The 19,525-nt window shown below is 40.8% G+C and overlaps 1 protein-coding gene across 3 annotated transcripts in view; it reads left to right on the forward strand.

The window, feature by feature from the left end:
- The window catches only part of LOC122560473 (protein tweety homolog 3-like), a 301,083-nt gene that overhangs the window by 267,749 nt on the left and 13,809 nt on the right, over positions 1-19,525 (forward strand). The window contains exons 13-14 of one of the 3 annotated variants that reach the window (XM_043711109.1): positions 4,637-4,712; positions 11,612-11,720. In XM_043711109.1, coding sequence (XP_043567044.1) covers positions 4,637-4,712; positions 11,612-11,698 — 163 coding nt within the window. In that variant the 3' untranslated portion in view covers positions 11,699-11,720. Of the gene's footprint in view, positions 1-4,636; positions 4,713-5,150; positions 5,252-11,611; positions 11,721-19,525 lie in introns of all 3 variants that reach the window. The other 2 variants (XM_043711111.1, XM_043711110.1) reach the window with 2 other exon arrangements.

Genomic DNA, 19,525 nt, shown 5'->3' on the forward strand with positions numbered 1-19,525 from the left:
ATTTGCTAATGTTATTACTAATACCATCTTCTGTATCATTAATATATATTGTAAAAAGCTGCGGTCACAGCACTGATCCCTGCGGTACCCCACTGGTCACTGCCTGCCATTCTGAAATGGAGCCATATATCACTATTCTTTGTTTCCTGTCAGCCAACCAACTTTCAATCCCAGTTAGTACCTTGCCCCAATACCATGCGCCCTAATTTTGCTCACTAACCTCCTATGTGGGACTTTATCAAAAGCTTTCTGAAAGTCCAGGTACACTACATCTACTGGATCTCCCTCGTCCATCTTCAGAGTTACATCCTCAAAACAATTCCAGAAGATTAGTCAATTTCCCTTCATAAATCCATGCTGACTCTGACCTATCCTGTTACTACTATCCAGATGCCTCTAAACTCTTCCTATTCAGGAACACATCAATGCCTTTTAAATTTCGTAATTGTACAAGCCTCCGTCACTTTCTCAAGCAGCTTTATTGCATACACGTGCCACTCTCTGCATAAAAATGTTGTGCCTTAGGTCCCTTTTAAATCTTTCATCTCTCACAACACTCTAACCTATTCAAGAACCCAATATTGATAACCCTCAGCAAAGAGCCTCATCTTAAATAGGAGGCTCTTTATTTTGAAACTGTGTCCTTTTATTTCTAGACTGCTCCATGATGCATCAACCCTGTCAAGTCTCCTCAGATTCTGCCTGATTGAATTGTGATTTTTTAAAAATGTCTGTGCTATTATCTCCTTAAAAATAAATTGTACCATATTCGTACCACAGTGTGAGACTAACTGGCCTGTGCTTTCCTGCTTTCTGTATCTTTTGTGTGTAGTTAACTTTAGCAATGCCTGAAGCTGTCCAGAATCTAGGGGAATATGAAATATTACAGACAATGCATCCACTACCTCTGTAACCATAGTTAATATTTTTGGATACAGGTCATTGTCAGCCTTTCATCCCATTGGTACATTTTCTCAACTGATTGCTTCAAGTTCCTTTTGCCTCGTTTTCCTTGGTTCACTGTGCACTTTGTCTCTTCTACTGTGAACATAGATAAAAGTCCTCCAAAGATTCATTGAAGTTAGTAAGACATGACCTGCCCTGCACAGAGCCATGCTGACTGTCCCTAATTAGGCAATATTTTCCAAATGTATGTAAATCCTATCCCTAAGAAATCTCTCCCAATAGCTTCCCAACCACCGATGTGAGACTCACTGGTCTATCGTTTCCAAGATTATCCCTATTTCCCTTCTTGGAGACAGGAGCAACATTAGCTATTCGTCAGTCCTCTCCAGTGGCTAGTGAGGATACAAAGATCTTCGTTAAGGCCCCAGCAATCTCCTCTCTTATGTGTCTCAGTAGCCTGCGGTAAGTACCATTGGACCCTGGGGACTTATCCACCTTAATGCTCTTCAAGAGATCCAACACCACTTCTTGATCTCAAAATGCCCTAGCATATTAGCATGCTCCACACAAATCCCACTTTCCTCCAAATCCTTTTCCTGGGTAAATATCAATGCAGAATACTCATTTAGAATGTCACCCACATCCTGTGCCTCTAAGCACAAGTTCTTTCTTTTATCCTTGAGTGGTCCTAACTTCTCCCTCATTATCCTTTTTATTTTTAATGTATCTATACAATGCCTTGGGATTCTCTTTAACCCTACTTGCCATGGTGATTTTATGGCCCCTTCATGCTCTCCTAATTCCCTGCTTGAGTACTTTCTTGCTTTCCTTATATTCCTCACAGGCCCTGTCTGATTTTAGCTTCCTAAACCTTACAAATGCTGCTTTTTTTCCCTTTTTGAATTTTCTTTTGGATGGATTAGTAAATTTGCAGATGGCACTAAAGTCGGTGGAGCAGTGTACAGTTTGGAAGAATGTTACAGGTTGCGGGGGGACTTGGATAAACTGCAGAATTGTGCTGAGAGGTGGCAAATGGAGTTCCATGCAGATAAACATGAGGTGATGCACTTTGGGAAAAATAACAGGAAGGCAGAGTACTGGGTCATTGGAAAGATTGCTGGTAATGTAGATGTGCAGAGGGATCTTGGAGTCCATGTACATAGGTCCCTGAAAGTTGCCACCCAGCTGGATAGTGCTGTTAAGAAGGCATACGGTGTGTTAGGTTTTATTGGTAGAGGGATTGAGTTCCGGAGCCGCAATATCATGCTGCAACTATACAAAACGCTAGTGCGGCCACACTTGGAATATTGTGTACAGTTCTGGTCGCCATATTTCGGAATGGGTGTGGAAGTATTGGGAAAGGTGCAGAGGAGATTTACCAGGATGTTGCCTGGTCTGGAGGGGAGGTCTAATGAGGAAAGGCTGAGAGACTTGGATCTGTTCTCATTGGAAAGAAGAAGGCGAAGAGGGGATTTGATCGAGACATACAAGATGATCAGAGGAGTAGATAAGGTAGACAGTGAAAGTCTTTTTCCTAGGATGATGATGTCAGCTTGTACGAGGATGCTTAACTACAAATTGAAGGATGATAGATTTAAGACAGCTGTCAAAGGCAGGTTCTTTACTCAGAGAGTGGTCAGGGCATGGAATGCCCTACCTGCCAATGTAGTTAATTCAGCCACCTTAGGAAGATTTAAACAATCCTTGGATAAGCACATGGATGACAATGGGATAGTGTAGGGGGACGAGCTGAGAATAGTTCACAGGTCGGCGCAACATCGAGGGCCAAAGGGCCTGTTCTGCGCTGTATTGTTCTATGTTCTACTTCAGCCCATCACACTGACTGCTCCTTTGCCCTATCAAGTGCCTATCCCTCCTCACAGACTCTGCACGAAGTATGTGGCTGTTTACTACCTACTCCCTTATCTAATCAGTAGCTCAGGTTCCCACCTCCCTGTGAATCTAGTTTTAATGCTTGCGAAGAGCTCTCACAAACCTCCCACCCAGGATATTGGTGCCCCTCCAGTTCAGGTGCAAGGTATCCTTCTTGTGCAAGTCCCACCTTCCCCAGAAGATATACCAATCATCCACATATCTGAAGCCCTCCTTCCTTCATCAGCCTTGCAGCCACGTGTTCACCTGCACGCGATCTCTATTCCTAGCCTCACCAACACGTGAGGCACCTAACTCCCTATATTCCCTTTTCAGGTCCTCATCCCTTTCCCTTACTATGTCATTGGTCCTGACATGTGCCATGACTTCTGTCTGCTCACCCTCCCCCTTAAGAATCCTGTAGACTTGATCCGAGACTTCCCTGAGCCTGGCACCCGGGAGTCTCATTCACAACCACAGAATCTCCTGTCTGTTCCTCTCGCCATTGAATCTTCTGTCACTATTGCTCTCCGATTCTCCCCGTTTCCCCTCTGAGCCACAGAGCCAGGCTCAGTGCCACTGGCCGCTGTGGCTTTCCCCTGGTAGTTTCCACACCCCTCCCGCCCCCAAACAGGACCCACAACAATATACTTATTATTGAGGGGAGTGGTCACAGGGGGTCCTTGCATTGTCTGCCCATTCCCTTTCCCTCTCCTGGAGCTACCTTTGTCCTGTAACTTAGGTGTGACTACCTCCCTATCACTCCTCTTCATCTCCCCCTCAGCCTCCTGAATGATCCGAAGTTCACCCAGCTCTAGCTCCACTTCCCTAATGCAGTCAGTGAGGAGCTGGAGTTGAGTGCATTTCTTGCAAATAAGGTCAACAGGGACACCAGTGGTGACCCTTACCTCCCACATCCTGTAAGAGGAGCATGCAACTGCCCTAGCCTCCATCCACTCTGCTCTAAATTACCAAGAGAGATTAAACAAATACTACTACTTGTTTATAACCAGTTTATAAAGAATGTTAAATTATAATCATGTTGAGTTGGGAACACAAATTAGCAATCAGTGTTTTTTTCTGTTACTGATCTGACAGTTTATTAAAAGAAGTGATAACTTTGCCGGGTGGTGTTTGTAGATTGGAATTCCTAGTGTTCCCAGCTGATTTTTTTTACTCAGTTTGAAAAGTCAATGCAATCTATTTTTGAACAGGTGCAAACTGAGGTACAAGAGCAGAAAAATGGATGTCATTTAGCGTGTAATTTATAGTTGTCATGGAGCCTTGACTTTTCTGCCCATTTCCTTTGGTTCTGGATAAAAATAAAATCTGCTTTTTTGCAGCCTGTCAAAATCAATCATCATGATTTCTATTCTGAGTAGCAATGCCTCTTTTATTGCAAATTGGTTCGAGAAAGCAATTGGCCCACGGAAATCAAAGCTTTAAATACTAAACTCATTATAAATGTTTTAACTCTGGTACTATAATTTAAAAGTTAAGGGGTGTACTTTTTAACATATATTGCTTCAGAGTGTCTCCCAAGTTAGTTTGCTAATGCATCCTGACATTTTCTGTGTAATCAATATGATTAGAGTAGCTTTGAAAGGAAAGAGACTGCACAAAAGCTTTCCAAACCTGCAACATTTTCTTCAGGAACTAAATTTATTATTTTCCTGTGTTAAATGAGGAAGTACTGTGTACAAAATTGTTTTCGTAAATCTCATGTGCCGCCTTCTATACAGTATGGATATTCAAATACAGTAAAGTGAGTCAAGTTCTATTAAGAGCAATTTACTTAGACTGTGTCCAGTACCTCTTGAATTATGACACAAATGTAACTGTTCTGTTTCTTAAACAGGAGCCAGAACACAACTTACCAGAATCCCCGTTGTGAGAACACACCTCTGATTGGCAGAGAATCTCCTCCTCCCTCTGTAAGTTGATATACTTCTTTATTTTCACACTGAAAGTTGATTTCTGTCTGATGTAAAATTAGTCTAAAGCAGTAGAATACTATAATTTGCTGACTTGATCAAGAAATACTTGGTCATCTAGAATTTTTAAATGAAACTAATACCGTCACTTTTTGTTTGCATAGTATCCTGGTGCTGGAAAAAAAATACAGATTTTTGAAGAGTGTGGTGCATTAGAGCTTGTGGTATCCTCTAACAAAAGATTTTCATGTTGCACAAATTTCCCCTGTATTAGAACAAGTACATAAATGAAGCACCATTCGTCAAAAATTTGTCACATAGTTATTAGAGATGGTAGGATAAAACAAAAGCTGACTACACTAGCCCCTTGCTATAACATTGTCTAGTATGCCACAACCCCTCCGATAACGCATATTCCTTATGGCTCCCTCTTTATAGGGGAACCATATAAAAGACTATCTCCAACACACTCGTCAGTATAGCGAGCTTTTTGTGTGACTGCAAAAGACAACTTTATAGAGAGGGTCTAGTGTGTACTGGTAAGTGGTGTTTTATCTTGCCAAGTTTAATTGATTAGTTTTCTATTTTAAATTTGTCTGTTGGTGATATGCATATGACTTCAATTTAATCCTTTGAGTACAGGGTAGTATTTTGCACCATTCAAATACTTATAATTCCAGCAAAATGACCAAATTTAAATCAATGTGCATTGCTTGATAGTATTTTAATTTCTGTAACATGTGGTATTGAAGATTATTGATCAGCATATTTCAAAGGTGCAGAATAGATAAAGGTCTTAAAGGATTGAAATGTCAAAGTAAAGAGTGAGAAATGCTGCTCAGATGATGGCAGTCAAAAGTTACTATCTGTTTACTTTCAAAATCCACTTGTATCTTTATTTGTATTCATAATTTATGTTTATAAATAAAACAGTAAATAATGGTATTTATTATTTGTATTAATTTCTATTTATTGATTAACTGCTCTATGAAGATTATCAGGAAAGCCTGTTGTAAAATTTAATAATATGGGGACAACATTTATCTAATTCTGTTTTTACACTCCAAATGATATGATGAAATCTTTATGAAATGAAAAAAAAAAGAGTTTGAATTGACAACACAGACCATCGATTAGAATGCAGTGTTAGGATATCCTAATTTAGAATGTATTTTGGCTCTAATTTCTATTTAAATTTGATTTCTTTCTGTTTAACTCAGTTTTCTATAATCCCACTTCCAGTTTCTGTGCTCTTTTTACAAAGATTTATGATCTTTATGTAGAATCCTCAGAAAGAGTTTCCATGATCTTTCTATGCAGAAAAAGACCAGTCTACACTAATCCTCCAAGGAGCACCCCACCCCCTTATGGGGTTTTTACCATGGCTGAACCCACCTAACCTGCACGTCCCTGGACACTATGGGAAACTTTTTATTTGCATGGCCAGTCCACCTAAACTTTGGACTGTAGGAGGAAACCCATGCAGACACTGGGAGAACATGCATACTCCACACAGTCACCAATGGCTGGAATTTAATCCAGATATGAGGCAGCAGTGCTAGCCGCTGTACCACTGTGCCGCCCTATGTAAAGTAGGCATAAAGTCTTGCAACTCTTGAGAGTATCTGGTAAATAAAGACTACCCAGATCTCTCGACATCGCTTTAGAATCTTCCCTATATTAACTGTTGTTCATAAAACAGCAATCAGATTCAGCTACCTATTTATAGTAAAACCGGGTTCAAGTATATTTTTAGACTGACTTTCTGAAATTTGCTAAAATTGGAAATTGTCATTTGGTTTGGCTTATCAAAGCAAATAACTGGAGTTTGCTTTCCGCACTGTGAAGTTGTCCTATTATAAAGCAAAACCAGAAGTAGAGCTGAAAATGTGTTGCTGGAAAAGCGCAGCAGGTCAGGCAGCATCCAGGGAACAGGAGAATCGACGTTTCGGGCATAAGCCCTTCTTCACGAATTAGGAAAACCAGAAGTAGGCAATAATCTGACTGTGAATATGCGTCTTTGAAATCATGATCATAATATGATTGAATTTGACATTGGGTTTAAGGAGAAGGGAGAGTCACAAACCATGATTTAAAAATTCAGTGAGCCAAAAGGGATGAGACATTACCTGGGCTTGAGCTATGAATTGGTAAACCTAAAGTCAGATATTGGGAAGTTTTATAAGAAAGGCTAGTAGGTATACCTAAAAGGCAACATGTGTATTTGTGTAACACTATTGAAAAAGTGGTCAACAATGATGATTGAAGGAGAAAGTCTTCCACAAGTGCAAGGGAAGTGGAAATTATGAAGTAGGAAAGGGACTCGAAAGAGACACTCACCATATCATGAGGTGTAAAAATAAGAATATTAAAAACAACTTACAAAAAAGTTCAAAGCTAAGCAGATTTTTTTTTAATAAATGTGAATGCACTGAAAGAGAGAGAGAGTGGTTGTGGAGAAAACAATTAAGATTATAGTTCATGGTAAGCATGTTAAATGAATAGTTTGTAACCACTTTTATAGTGGAAGAAGAGAACGAATTACCAGTGGTGCAAAGCACCTAAAAAGAAATCATAGAACTTGGTGGATTTAATATAAACCTTTAATTTGGGAACAGTACCATCCCAAGATATTATTGATGAGGAAATTACAGCTCTATTACAATTATCAAGAGATCTCTAGATTTGTGAATAGTATATGATGGGAAAAATTGTGACCATGTAAGATGGCAAGCATGTCAGTAGTCTTACCAGCACTTGGATTTGTAAAAAAATAAATCAGAGTATCAGCCTGGATTTCTGAAGGGCAGATGGTGTGTGCTTAATTGAATTGATTTCTTTTGTAACAAGGGGCATGTCTATATGGAGTTTGAGAAAGAAACATAGAAAGTAGGAGCGGATATAGTATATTCAGGCTTTTGAATCTTAACTGCCATTGAGTAATATCATGACTGACTAAATAAGTCAGTAGCTGAAAATGTGTTGCTGGAAAAGCGCAGCAGGTCAGGCAGCATCCAAGGAACAGGAGAATCGACGTTTTGGGCATAAGCCCTTCTTCAGGCTTATGCCCGAAACGTCGATTCTCCTGTTCCTTGGATGCTGCCTGACCTGCTGCGCTTTTCCAGCAACACATTTTCAGCTCTGATCTCCAGCATCTGCAGTCCTCACTTTCTCCCTAAATAAGTCAGTTTCCTGTTCCCACCTTCTCCCCATATCCTTTGATCCCTTTAGCCATAGAATTATATCTAATGCCTTTTTGAAAATATTCAGTATATTGGCTTAAACTACTTTGTGCATTGAAGGGATTCCCCAGACTCACCACTCTCTGGGTGAAAAAAATTATCCTGTCTCAGCCCTAAGTGACTTACCTCAAGTTCCTTATGCTGTGGCCCCTGGTCTATTGCCCCCAATCATCTGGAACAGCCTTCCTGCATATGTCCTGGATAGGAGAAAGTGAGGACTGTAGATGCTGGAGATTAGAGTCAAATGTGCAGTGCTAGAAAAGCACAGCAGGTCAGGCCGTATCTGAGGAGCAGGAAAATTGATGTTTTGGGTAAAAGGAATCCTGATGAAGGGCTTTTGCCCGAAATGTCGATTTTTCTGCTCCTCAGATGCTGCCTGACCTACTGTGCTTTTCCAGCATCACACTCTCGACTCTGTCCTGTGTAGATCTGTTAGAATTTTATAGGCATCTATGCGATCCTCCTTATTCTTCCAAACTCCAGCGAATATAGGAGCAGCATTAGGCAATTCGGTTCATTGAGTCAGCTCCACTATTCAATCATGGCTGATCCTTTTCTCAACTCCATTGTCCTGCCTTCTCCCCTTGATCCCTTAGTAATCAAGAACGGTCTATCACTGTCTTAAATACATGCAATGACATGGCCTCCACAGCCTCCAGCAACAATGAGTTCCACAGATTCACCACCCTCTGGCTGAAGAAATTCCTCCTCATTTCCGTTCTAAAGGGTCGTCCCTTCACTCTGAGGCTGTGGCCTTGGGTCCTATTCTCTCCTACAAGTGGAAACATCTTCTCCACATCCACTCTATCCAGTCCTCTCAGTATTCTGTTAGCTATAATGAAACAATCACCCTCTCCTCCCACATCCTTCTAAACTCCGAAAGAACTGTGAATGCTGTAATCAGTAACAAAAACAGAAGTTGCTGGAAAAGCTCAGCATCTGTGAGGAGAAATCAAAGTTGATGTCTCGGGTCCAGTTTTGAGGAAGGGTCACTGGACCTGAAGCACTAACTTTGGTTTCTCCTCACTGACACTGCCAGACTTGCTGAGCTTTTCCAGCAACTTCTGTTTTTGTTCCTTCTAAACTCCATTGTGTACAGACTCAGAATCCTCAAAACCTCCTCACTTGTCAAGCCGCTCATTCCTGGGATCATTCTTGTAGACCCGCACCAAAGCCAGCACATCCATCCTTGGATACAGGACCCAAAATTGCTCACAATATTCCAAATGACGAGAGCCTTATACAGACTCAGCAGTACATATTTCTGTTCTTGTATCCTAGCGCACTTTAAATGAAAGCTATACTATATTCGCCTTCCTAACTGCCAACTGAACCTGCATGTTAACCTTGAGGCAATCCTGAACTAGGATTCCCAAGTCCCTTTGTGTTCAGATTTCCGAAGCCTTTCCCCATTTTGAAAATAGTCTATGCCTCTTTGTTCCACCAAATCCCTCACTTTTTTTCACATTGCATTGTATTTGCCACTTATTTGCCACTCTCTTCACCTGTTGAACTTCTTCTGCAGCCTCCTCACTTCCTCAACATCGTCTGTCCCTCTACCGATCTTTGTGTCATCTGCAAACCTAGCAGCAATGCCTTCCATTCCTTCATTGATGCATGATGTGAATATTGTGGTGCTATTACTGAACTCTGTGGAACTCCACTAGTCACTGGCTTCAATCCTGAAAAAGTCCCCTTCATTTCCAATCTCTACCTTCTGCCAGTCAGGAAACCCGCTATCCATGCCAACACCTTGTCCCTAACATGATGAGCTCTTCTCTTATTTAGCAGCCTGCTATGTGGCACGTCTAGGGGCTTCTGGAAATCCAAATAGACCACATCCACTGGCTCTACTTTGTCCATGTTGCTCATTACCTCCTCAAAGAATTCTAATAGATTTGTCAGGCATAACCTCTCCTTGACAAAGCTGTGCTGACTCAGTACTATTTTACCATGCCTTTCCAAGTATCCCACAGTGTCATTCTTAATAATGGACACTAAACTATTGTCTATAACCATGGTCAGACTTGCCGACATATAGTTTCCTGTCTTCTACCTCCCTCCCTCCTTTTAAAAAAAGGGGGTTGCCTTTGCTATTTTCTGGCCCTCTGGCACTCTTCCTGACTCTAGTGATTCCTGAAAGATCACCGCCATTGCCTTTACTATGTCCTCTGCTATCTTCTTCAGAACTTTGGGGTGTAGTCCATCTGGTCCAAGTGATTTATCCACCTTCAGCCCTTTCAGCTTCCCCAGCACGTTCTCCTTAGTGATGATAACTACACTTATCTCTGCGCCCTGGCTCATGAAGTTCTAGCATGCTGCTGCTGGTGCAAAGTACCTATTCTGGTCCTCTTTTCTTTGTTGCCCGTTACTACTTCTCAAGCATCATTTTCTAGTCATCCAATGTCCTGTCTTTATTTTGAAGATGCATGAATATGGAAGTGACGAAGTGTGCATCAGTTCTACAGAGCCAAGGTCAGGAGGCATCTAATCAGTTTTGGATGCAACATCTTGGGTAAAATATATCTTGAAGCAGGTGTTAATACATTTTCACCAGAATTATACTGTGAGCTCAAAGATTAAGTTACGGTGATCGGTTTCAAAGCTGGTCTAGAATCTTCTCAAGTTAAAATGGTTATGGAGTTATTTCTTAACAGATGGGATATTATTTCTGTGCCTGGAGAAGTCCAGAGCAATGGGACATTATCTTCAAATTGGCTAAGCCAATTTTGAGTGAAAATAGAGATCACAGGCAGGGTAGTGAAAATCTACAATACACTCCCCCCAGAAGATTGAAAATACTGAACAAATTGAAATTTTCAAGTCTGAATTGATAGTTATTTCTTGAGTCTCAAGTCATATGGAGAAATGGTAAGTAAGTGGAATTGAGGTAGAGATTAGCAATGTTTTTATTGCCTGGCAGAACAAGATTGAAGGTTAAATAGCCTCCGAAATGTCTGAATCATAATCCAAGCAATGTCTTACATATGCACATGGATCCCAATCAAAATATAAACTAGTCACTGATTTTGCCAGATGTTTATTTTTGAAAACTTACCTAATGTCTGTTTCCAGTAAGCATGTGTGTAGGCCTTTGAGTTTTTCACTTCCTTGCTTTTTAAATATTGTGTTTTCAATCGCTTTTAATTGTGCTCTAATGCAAAATAACACTGAGATTTTTTAAACAGAGGATTCTTTTGTGGTTGAAATAACTACTTTCAGAAACAAAACATGTTTTCTGCTTTTTTTTTTTCAAAATTCACGTTCATGAAAAACAAAATATTTTAGAGCCTTCATCACAATTTCACTGAATTATGAAAATTCTGACTGTGATCTGTTAATGGCTATGGTGCATAATTCTACAGTCCTCAAAGGTTAAAGTTTGCTTGGTTCAGAATTAACGTGAAATATTACATTAAGTTAAGAGAAATAGGAGTGGGCTTGATTTGCTGAGTTTTTCATGCTATTATGTTGATTGAGATATTCATAACATGAAAATTTTTATAAGTTGTGGTGCTCCCACTTGTTCCTGTGTTCCCTCCCCCTTCCTGGGAATGTTCCTGGGTGTTTTGTGGGTTTGTTCTCCCCTTTACACTTGCTTGCACTGGATTTCTCTTTTGAGGCTGCCCTGTATTTCTCTCTCTTGCAATGCTACAGCTATATTTGGCTGCTCTGGACAATGGCAGCCATCTGAGCTGGCAGCCAAAGAACCACAACAGTGCGAGAACGAACTCTTACTGGTAAAGAAGGCAGCAAACCAGAACAGGTACTGAAATATGGCTTTTTATCCCATTCCCTATTGCTTTAAGGTTTTTTTAAATATTCACCCTGCTAAATATTATTTTGAATGAGCAAGTCTTCCCCCACTTCTGATTCTCAAAAATAGCACCCTTTAGTCAGCACAGCATCTTAAATGGACGCTGGAGCATTGCTTTGTTGCTCCAATCCATATGGCTTCTGATTCTCTTTCAAGTATGCGTTTTGCTAATTAGCACAGAAAAATAAACATCATGATGCAGTTTATATCCTATGTCACTGTTGCTTTTAGCTCTCAAAAATTACACCTTGCTGAATAGCATGGATAAGCAATGGAGTGTGGCTTCAAATCCCACTCATTAGTAGGGATGTCACAGTAGTGATTTTGATATGATGCATTGATATGGGAAACATATCCTTGTCATTTCGAAAACTCATAGTTAAGATCCACAGGAAGGCTATAATATTATGTTAAACCTTACTATTTTATCATTAGACCAAATGGATTAGTGCAAGTACTGTTGACTTTGTACTATCCTTACCAAAGTTTTTTTAACAAGAACCCCTCTGACATCTTTCACTAAAGGTTAGATTACATGATGAGGCCATTACTTCAAAGAAATGTTTAAAAGATCATTAATTTATGATACCAATTATGTGACATCCCTGTTATATGCTTGTATGCACACCAAGGAATGCAGAGAATGTAGGTGGCCACGGAAACATAGCTTGAACACTTGAGCACTGTGATAGCCTTTTGTTGCACCAGAATGATCTTAATTTTATAATTTTTTTTGTTTGCTTAGAAAATGCTATAAAATGTTTTGTTTCCATGTTTTTCTACTTGTGATTTGTGAAAATGCAAAATTTGGACAGGAGGAACATAATGATACTGCTATCTTTCAAAGACACTTCAAATTTTGTTCTTTTAGTTGTTTAGATTAGATTAGATTACTTACAGTGTGGAAACAGGCCCTTCGGCCCAACAAGTCCACACCGCCCCGCCGAAGCGCAACCCACCCATACCCCCTACATTTACCATTTACCTAACACTACGGGCAATTTAGCGTGGCCAATTCACCTGACCTGCACATCTTTGGACTGTGGGAGGAAACCGGAGCACCCGGAGGAAACCCACGCAGACACGGGGAGAATGTGCAAACTCCACACAGTCAGTTACCTGAGGTGGGAATTGAACCCAGATCTCTGGAGCTGTGAGGCAGCAGTGCTCAGCAGTGCTAACCACTGTGCCACCGTGCCGCCCGTTTCTTCAATAACAGTGGTTCTGATTTCCTGCAATAAATCCTGTGCTGCACTTTTTTCTCATTCAAGGGATGAGGACATCGCTGGTTGGCCAGCATATATTGTCCATCCCTAATTGCCCAGAGGGCAGTTAAGAGTCAAATTGCTGTGGTCTGGAAACACATGTAGGCCAGACCTTTCCTTCCTTAAAAGACATTTGTGAATCAGATGGGTTTATCCAACAATCAGCAATGGATTCATGGTTAACATTAGACTGTTAATTGCAGATATTTTATATCGAATTCAAATTGTACGTGGCAGAATTTGAATTCAGCCCCAGAACTTTATCTGGGTCTCTGGACTAACAGTCCAGCACTAATACCAATCAGCCCTTGCCTCCCCGAATAGTGTTCCAAATGGAAACTGAAATTTACTTTGTCATGTGTTGGCATCTTGAAAACTAAAGTTCACACCTTTACATAAATTGCATTGGTGAAAAATCTTCTTTATTGCAATACTGAAAGAATTGATAGTGAGGGCATGGTTTATACATCAGCTAAATTATAGTGCCCACTATAATATGTTGCCTTCTGGTTAACGTGTAGGGAAATGTGCAAAATGCAGTAAATAATAGATATCACTGCTTCCAATTGCACTTTATTTACAATATTTACTTGCTTAATCAGCCTAAAAAGACATTGGGGTATAACATTTTGAGTATGTAGTCAAATAATTAAGGAAAGGATTTTATTGTTGATTTTCTTTTCCTTTTTAACACAGGAATTTGAAAAGGATTAAGCAAATTAAAATAAAAATCTGATCCATAGCCACATTGAGTGCAAGTCTAAAGAATATGTTGGGACATTGCACAAACCCCACTTGGAAGTTTTGGTTATGATATATGCTTTGGTCAAGGCTGCAGAAAACAGCAACAGGAACTATTCCAAGTAACCACTGAAGGAAGTTAAGAAGCACTAGCCATACAGTGCAGGAAAAAACAAAATGAAGTGGAATCTCACTTGAGATTATTGAATAACTCATTCAACCCTAGTGTTACAGCACAGAAGGAGACCTATTGTCATTCTCCAGGCTCTCCGAATAAGCATGATGACTTCCTGCCATTCTCCTCTCTTTCCCCAAGACCTTGCGTATTATTTCTACTTAAATAATTATTCAATGCCTTCTTGAATCCTTCCATGAAACTTGCTTCCACCGCACTTTCAGGCAGTACATTCTGGACCGGAAGGATACTTGTGTAGAAAAGCTTTTTGTCACATGACATTTGCTTCTTTTGCAAATCTGTGCCACCTTGATCTTGATTCTTTTATAAATGGCAATATTTCTCCATATCTACTCTAGCCATTCTTCTTATGATTTTGAAAACTTCTTTCAGCTCTCCTGTAACCACTTTTTTTCCAATGAGAACAACTTCTCCAATCTATGCTCATAACCGAACATCCTCATCCTTGGAACCATTTGTGTAAATCTGTTCTGCGTGCTCTCGATCATTCACAGCCTTCTTATAGTGTGGCACCCTAAAATGAACAAAGTTCTCCACTGCTGAGGTCCACCAAGGAAGGTAACATCACCTCCTTCCTGTTGTGCTCTGTGCCCTTTATTAATAAAGTCGAAGATATTGTATGTTTTATGAAATGCTGCCTCTACATGTCCTGCCATGTTCAGTAATCTGTGCACATGTACAAACAGATTGCTTTGTCTCTGCAGCCCCTTTAGAATTATTCTATTTTGTCTATCCATTTTCTTCTAAGGAAAAGGCATCATCTTGTCACTTTTCTGTATTAGATGCCATTTTCCAACTATCCACTAACTGCACTGTCTTTTGAAGTTCTACTTTGTCTATTTCATTGGCCAAGCTGTGCTTCCAAGTTCTCTGTTGTCTATAAACTTGGAAATTGTTCCCTGCACACCAAGATCTAGATCATTAATGTATGTTCAGAAAAACAAGGGTGTTTATACTGATCCCTGGGGAACATAATGAATGAAATCCAATTGGGCGTAGGCCATTGCGTTCCGCAAGCCTGCCCTGCTATTCAACCAGATCATTACTGATCTGCCTCCGGCCTCAACTCCATGCTAGCTCCTCCTAACCCTTTAATTCTTTGCTAATTAAAACTCTACCTGTCGTCTTAAGTTTATTCAGTGTAGTAGTGTACACTGCACTCTGATATAGTGGATTTACAGATTGATGACCCTTTTTTTGATTAGATTAGATTACTTACAGTGTGGAAACAGGCCCTTCGGCCCAACAAGTCCACACCGACCCTCCGAAGAGCAACCCACCCAGACCCATTCCCCTACATTTACCCCTTCACCTAACACTACGGGTAATTTAACATGGCCAATTCACCTAACCTGCACATTTTTGGACTAGGGGAAGAAACCAGAGCACCCAGAGGAAATCCACGCAGACACTGGGAGAATGTGCAAACTCCACACAGACAGTTGCCTGAGGCAGGAATTGAACCCGGGTCTCTAGCGTTGTGGGGCAGCAGTGCTAACCACTGTGCCACCGTGAGAGAAGTAATTCCTCCTCCTCTCTGTTCTAAATTTGCCAAACTTTAGCCTAAAACTATGACCTCTCGCTGTGATTGTGGGTGTGGACGAAACCGAATATATTCAGAAAGCAGAGAAACTACTTGCATATACCGACACCTACCTACAGAGGGAGTATGACCCCATGCCACAGCTAACCAATAGAGTAAACAACACACTACAAAACCTATAAAACAAACTGGCTGATAACCAGGATTGACCTACAAAGGATGAAACCAGAAAGCAACAACACTCCAGATTACCCAAGAGACACAAACCAGACACGCCACTTAGACCCATTGTGGCATTTCCAGGAATTCCATCGCAAACTGGCTAAAGAACTTCAACAAAAACTGGAACATCTTATCTGTGGATTCAAACATTCCATACAATCAAAACAGGAATTCCCAGACAACATCAAGAACATAAACTAAGGCCTCATCCTAGATTATTTCCCCTTGTGGAGCATCCACTCGCTATTTAATTTGTTAATCCCTTTTAACATCTTGTACATCTCAATTAGATATTCTGTCATTCTTCTCAACTCAAACTAAGATTTTACGTGATCTGGGATGTAGTGCCTGAAACAATGGTGAAAACAGATTCAGTGACAACTTTCAAAAGGGAGCTTCTGGATAATGGGAAATGAACAGCAGAATGGGTCTAACCTTTTCAAAGAGCGAACACAGAGACTGCCAAATGGACTCCTGTATTATGACTCAGGATTACTTTTAAAACAATAGCTGTGTTATTCCTATTTCATATAGTCTTTTGATTGAAGCATTTAACCCCAATGTGCCCTGCCTACTCTCCCAATCTCCTCTGGGCCAATTTTCCAAAACAACCAGGAAAACTTTCCCTGTGTTCTGGCCAATGTTAATCTCCTAAAATAGAATATCTCATCATTTTTGGTGGGATATTGTGTATAAATTGGACTGTATGAGATCTTACAAATTAATGAAATTGAATCCTTCATAGTTAATATTATTCATTTTAAATTAGACTTTAAAATAAAATGTATTCATGGGTTTTGCTGGCCAGGGCCCAGAAAATAAATATAAGGGTAACATGTTGGCTCATGGACCTCCGCCCATCTCTCCCTCATACACGACACACCAGATATGCCACACCCATGCAGGCGTGCGCACACAGACATGCATGCAACAGGCGCACCATACATCGCATCAGAGTCAACATGCACACAACCCCTTCACTCCCCTTACACACCAGCCTCCTCTCCAGAAAATCCCAACGCCACCCCCAGACTGTCACCACAGACAGGCACACAATGCAGAGGCACACATGCTCCTGTCTCCTTTTTCTTGAAAACCAAATGTTTGTCTGCATTTGCTGTTAAAGGTTGTTATCATCCCTGCTTCTACCACATCCCCAGGCAACACATTTTAGGCATCCAACCATGTTCTGTAAAAGGGGGATAGCATCCAACTATAAGGGACTATATTTATTTTTTTCTCTTGGACAATAGACTGAAGAATGGAATTGACATTCCCCAAACAGCTAAAATACAAGTGAATATCAAGTGGAATTGTGTTATACACACTTTAGCTGCACAAGATTGTTGCTTTTTTGGAATATTAAAATGGATACTTTGAGACAGAGTGGCAGCACAGCTTTGCATTAAGCAGGCAGATTTTCTGATGGTCAGATAGTTGTTATTGCCTCATAAATAAGAGTTGCATGAAAGAACACTGCAGGATCCCCATCCTAGCAGACTCTACAGCAATTGCTAAGGAAATTGAAGATTAACGAGTTTTGAGAAAATTTGTAACTATAGTTGAGGTTCTGGGTGTAGGTTTGATCGCTGAACTGAGTTTCGTTTTATCACCATAGTAGGTAACATCATTCGTGAGCCCCTGGTTGGTGGCATGGCCCGCTTTCTAGTTATGTGCTTAGGTTTCCTTGGGATAGTAATGTAATTTCTTGTGGTGACATCATTTCCTGTTATTTTTCTCGGTGGGGGGGGGGGGTGGTAAACGGGACCCATGTCAATATGTTTGTTAATAGAGTTCTGGTTGGAATGCCATTCTTCTAGGAATTCTCGTGCATGTCTCTGTTTGACTTGCCTGAGGATGGATGAACTGGTGTATGTACAGATACTAGTGAGAGTGGGTCATTTTTTTTTGTGGCTAGCTGATGTTCATGTATCCTGGTGGCTAGTTTTCTGCCTGTTTGTCTAATGTAGTGTTTGTTACAGTTCTTGCAAGGTATTTTGTAAATGACATTAGTTTTGTTTTTGTTGTCTGTATAGGGTCTTCAAAGTTCATTAGCAGCTGTTTTAGTGTATTGCTGGGTTTATGGGCTACCATGATGCCAAGAGGTCTGAGTAGTCTGACAGTCCTTTCCAAGATGTATTTGATGTAGGGGAGAGTGGCTAGGTTTCTGGACGTGTTTTGTCTGCTTATTTGGATTTGTTGCTGAGAAATTGGCAGACTGTATTCATTGGGTAGTGAGACTATGGGTCTGAGCAGGGGTCCTGGTTTTTGAACTTTGGGTAATCCGTAGAAGCGTGGTGTGTTGGATCCATCTGTTTTTATTTTTTGGAAGTCAGTCTTATTTATTTCTCCAGATTTCTGAAGTTTTTTGAGTAGGGCTGCGATTCGATTCTCTAGTTTTTGGGTCGGTTCTACCACCACCTGTTGGTAAATGTTGGTTTCTGCAAAAAATGAAACCAGACGGATTCAACACACCATGCTTTCACAGATTACCCAAAGTTCACAAACCAGGAGCCCCATAGTCTCACTACCTGGAACATCAACCTACAAATTGGCTAAGGAGTACACCAAAGCCTAAAACACTTAGTAGAAGACTCATGCCACTCCATCCACTGCACCCAAGAATTCCTGAACACCATCAAAGACACCAAGATAGAAGAGGATGAAATAATGATTTCCTTTGATGTAACAGCCCTGTTCACATCCATCAATATCAACCTGGCCAAGGAAACACTGACCACACAATTAGAACAATCAAAGACACATACACCAAACATCACCAACTTCATCAGCAAGGACAACATCATCAAGCTAGTGGACATATGCCTTACCACCCACTTCACCTACAGACAAACCAGTGGAACACTCATGGGATCTCCAATATCAGGGTTCTTAGCAGAGACAGTAATGCAGAGACTCAAACAAAAAGCTCTGCCAACCATCCAACCCAAACTTTGGGTCTGCTACGTGGATGACACCTTCGTCACCACTAAATGAAACAAATTAGAGGAAACCTTCAAGACCATCAACAATGGTCCATCAGTGGTTAGCACTGCTGCCTCACAGTGCCAGAGACCCGGGTTCAATTCCCACTTCAGGCGACTCTCTGTGTGGAGTTTGCACATTGCACATGTCTGCATGGGTTTCCTCCGGGTGCTCCGGTTTCCTCCCACTATCCAAAAATGTGCAGATTAGGTGAACTGGCGTAAATTGCCCGTAGTGTTAGGTGTAGGGGAATGAGTCTGGGTGGGTTGCGCTTCGGCGGGTTGGTATGGACTTGTTGGGCTGAAGGGCCTGTTTCCACACTGTAAGTAATCTAATACCCTTACTGGCATAAAATCCACTAAAGAGGAGGAAAACAACAACAAACTGCCATTAAATAAAATGGCTGCGGATGCTGGAATCTGAAACCAAAAGAGAAAATGCTAGAAAATCTCAGCAGATCTAGCAGCATCTGTAAGGAGAGAAAAGATGTGATGTTTCGAATCTAACTGACCTTTTGTCAAAGCTGCCATTCCTAGATGGCACAGTAGAGCAAACAGCCAATGGGGAACGTCAAACCAGCGCCTACAGAAAAACAGCACATACGGACTAAATACTGAACTACAGAAGCAATCATCCCAACACCCAGAAACAAAGCTGCATTAGAACATTATTTCAACGAGCCACCACACACTGCAGCACACCTCTACAAGCGTATTCAAAAAGAATGGGTACCCAATGAACACAGTCTGCAGATTTCTCAGCAACAAACCCAATCAAGCAAACAAAACACATCCAAAAACCC

Source organism: Chiloscyllium plagiosum, chromosome 21 (assembly GCF_004010195.1).
Source record: "Chiloscyllium plagiosum isolate BGI_BamShark_2017 chromosome 21, ASM401019v2, whole genome shotgun sequence".
Taxonomy (NCBI): domain Eukaryota; kingdom Metazoa; phylum Chordata; class Chondrichthyes; order Orectolobiformes; family Hemiscylliidae; genus Chiloscyllium; species Chiloscyllium plagiosum.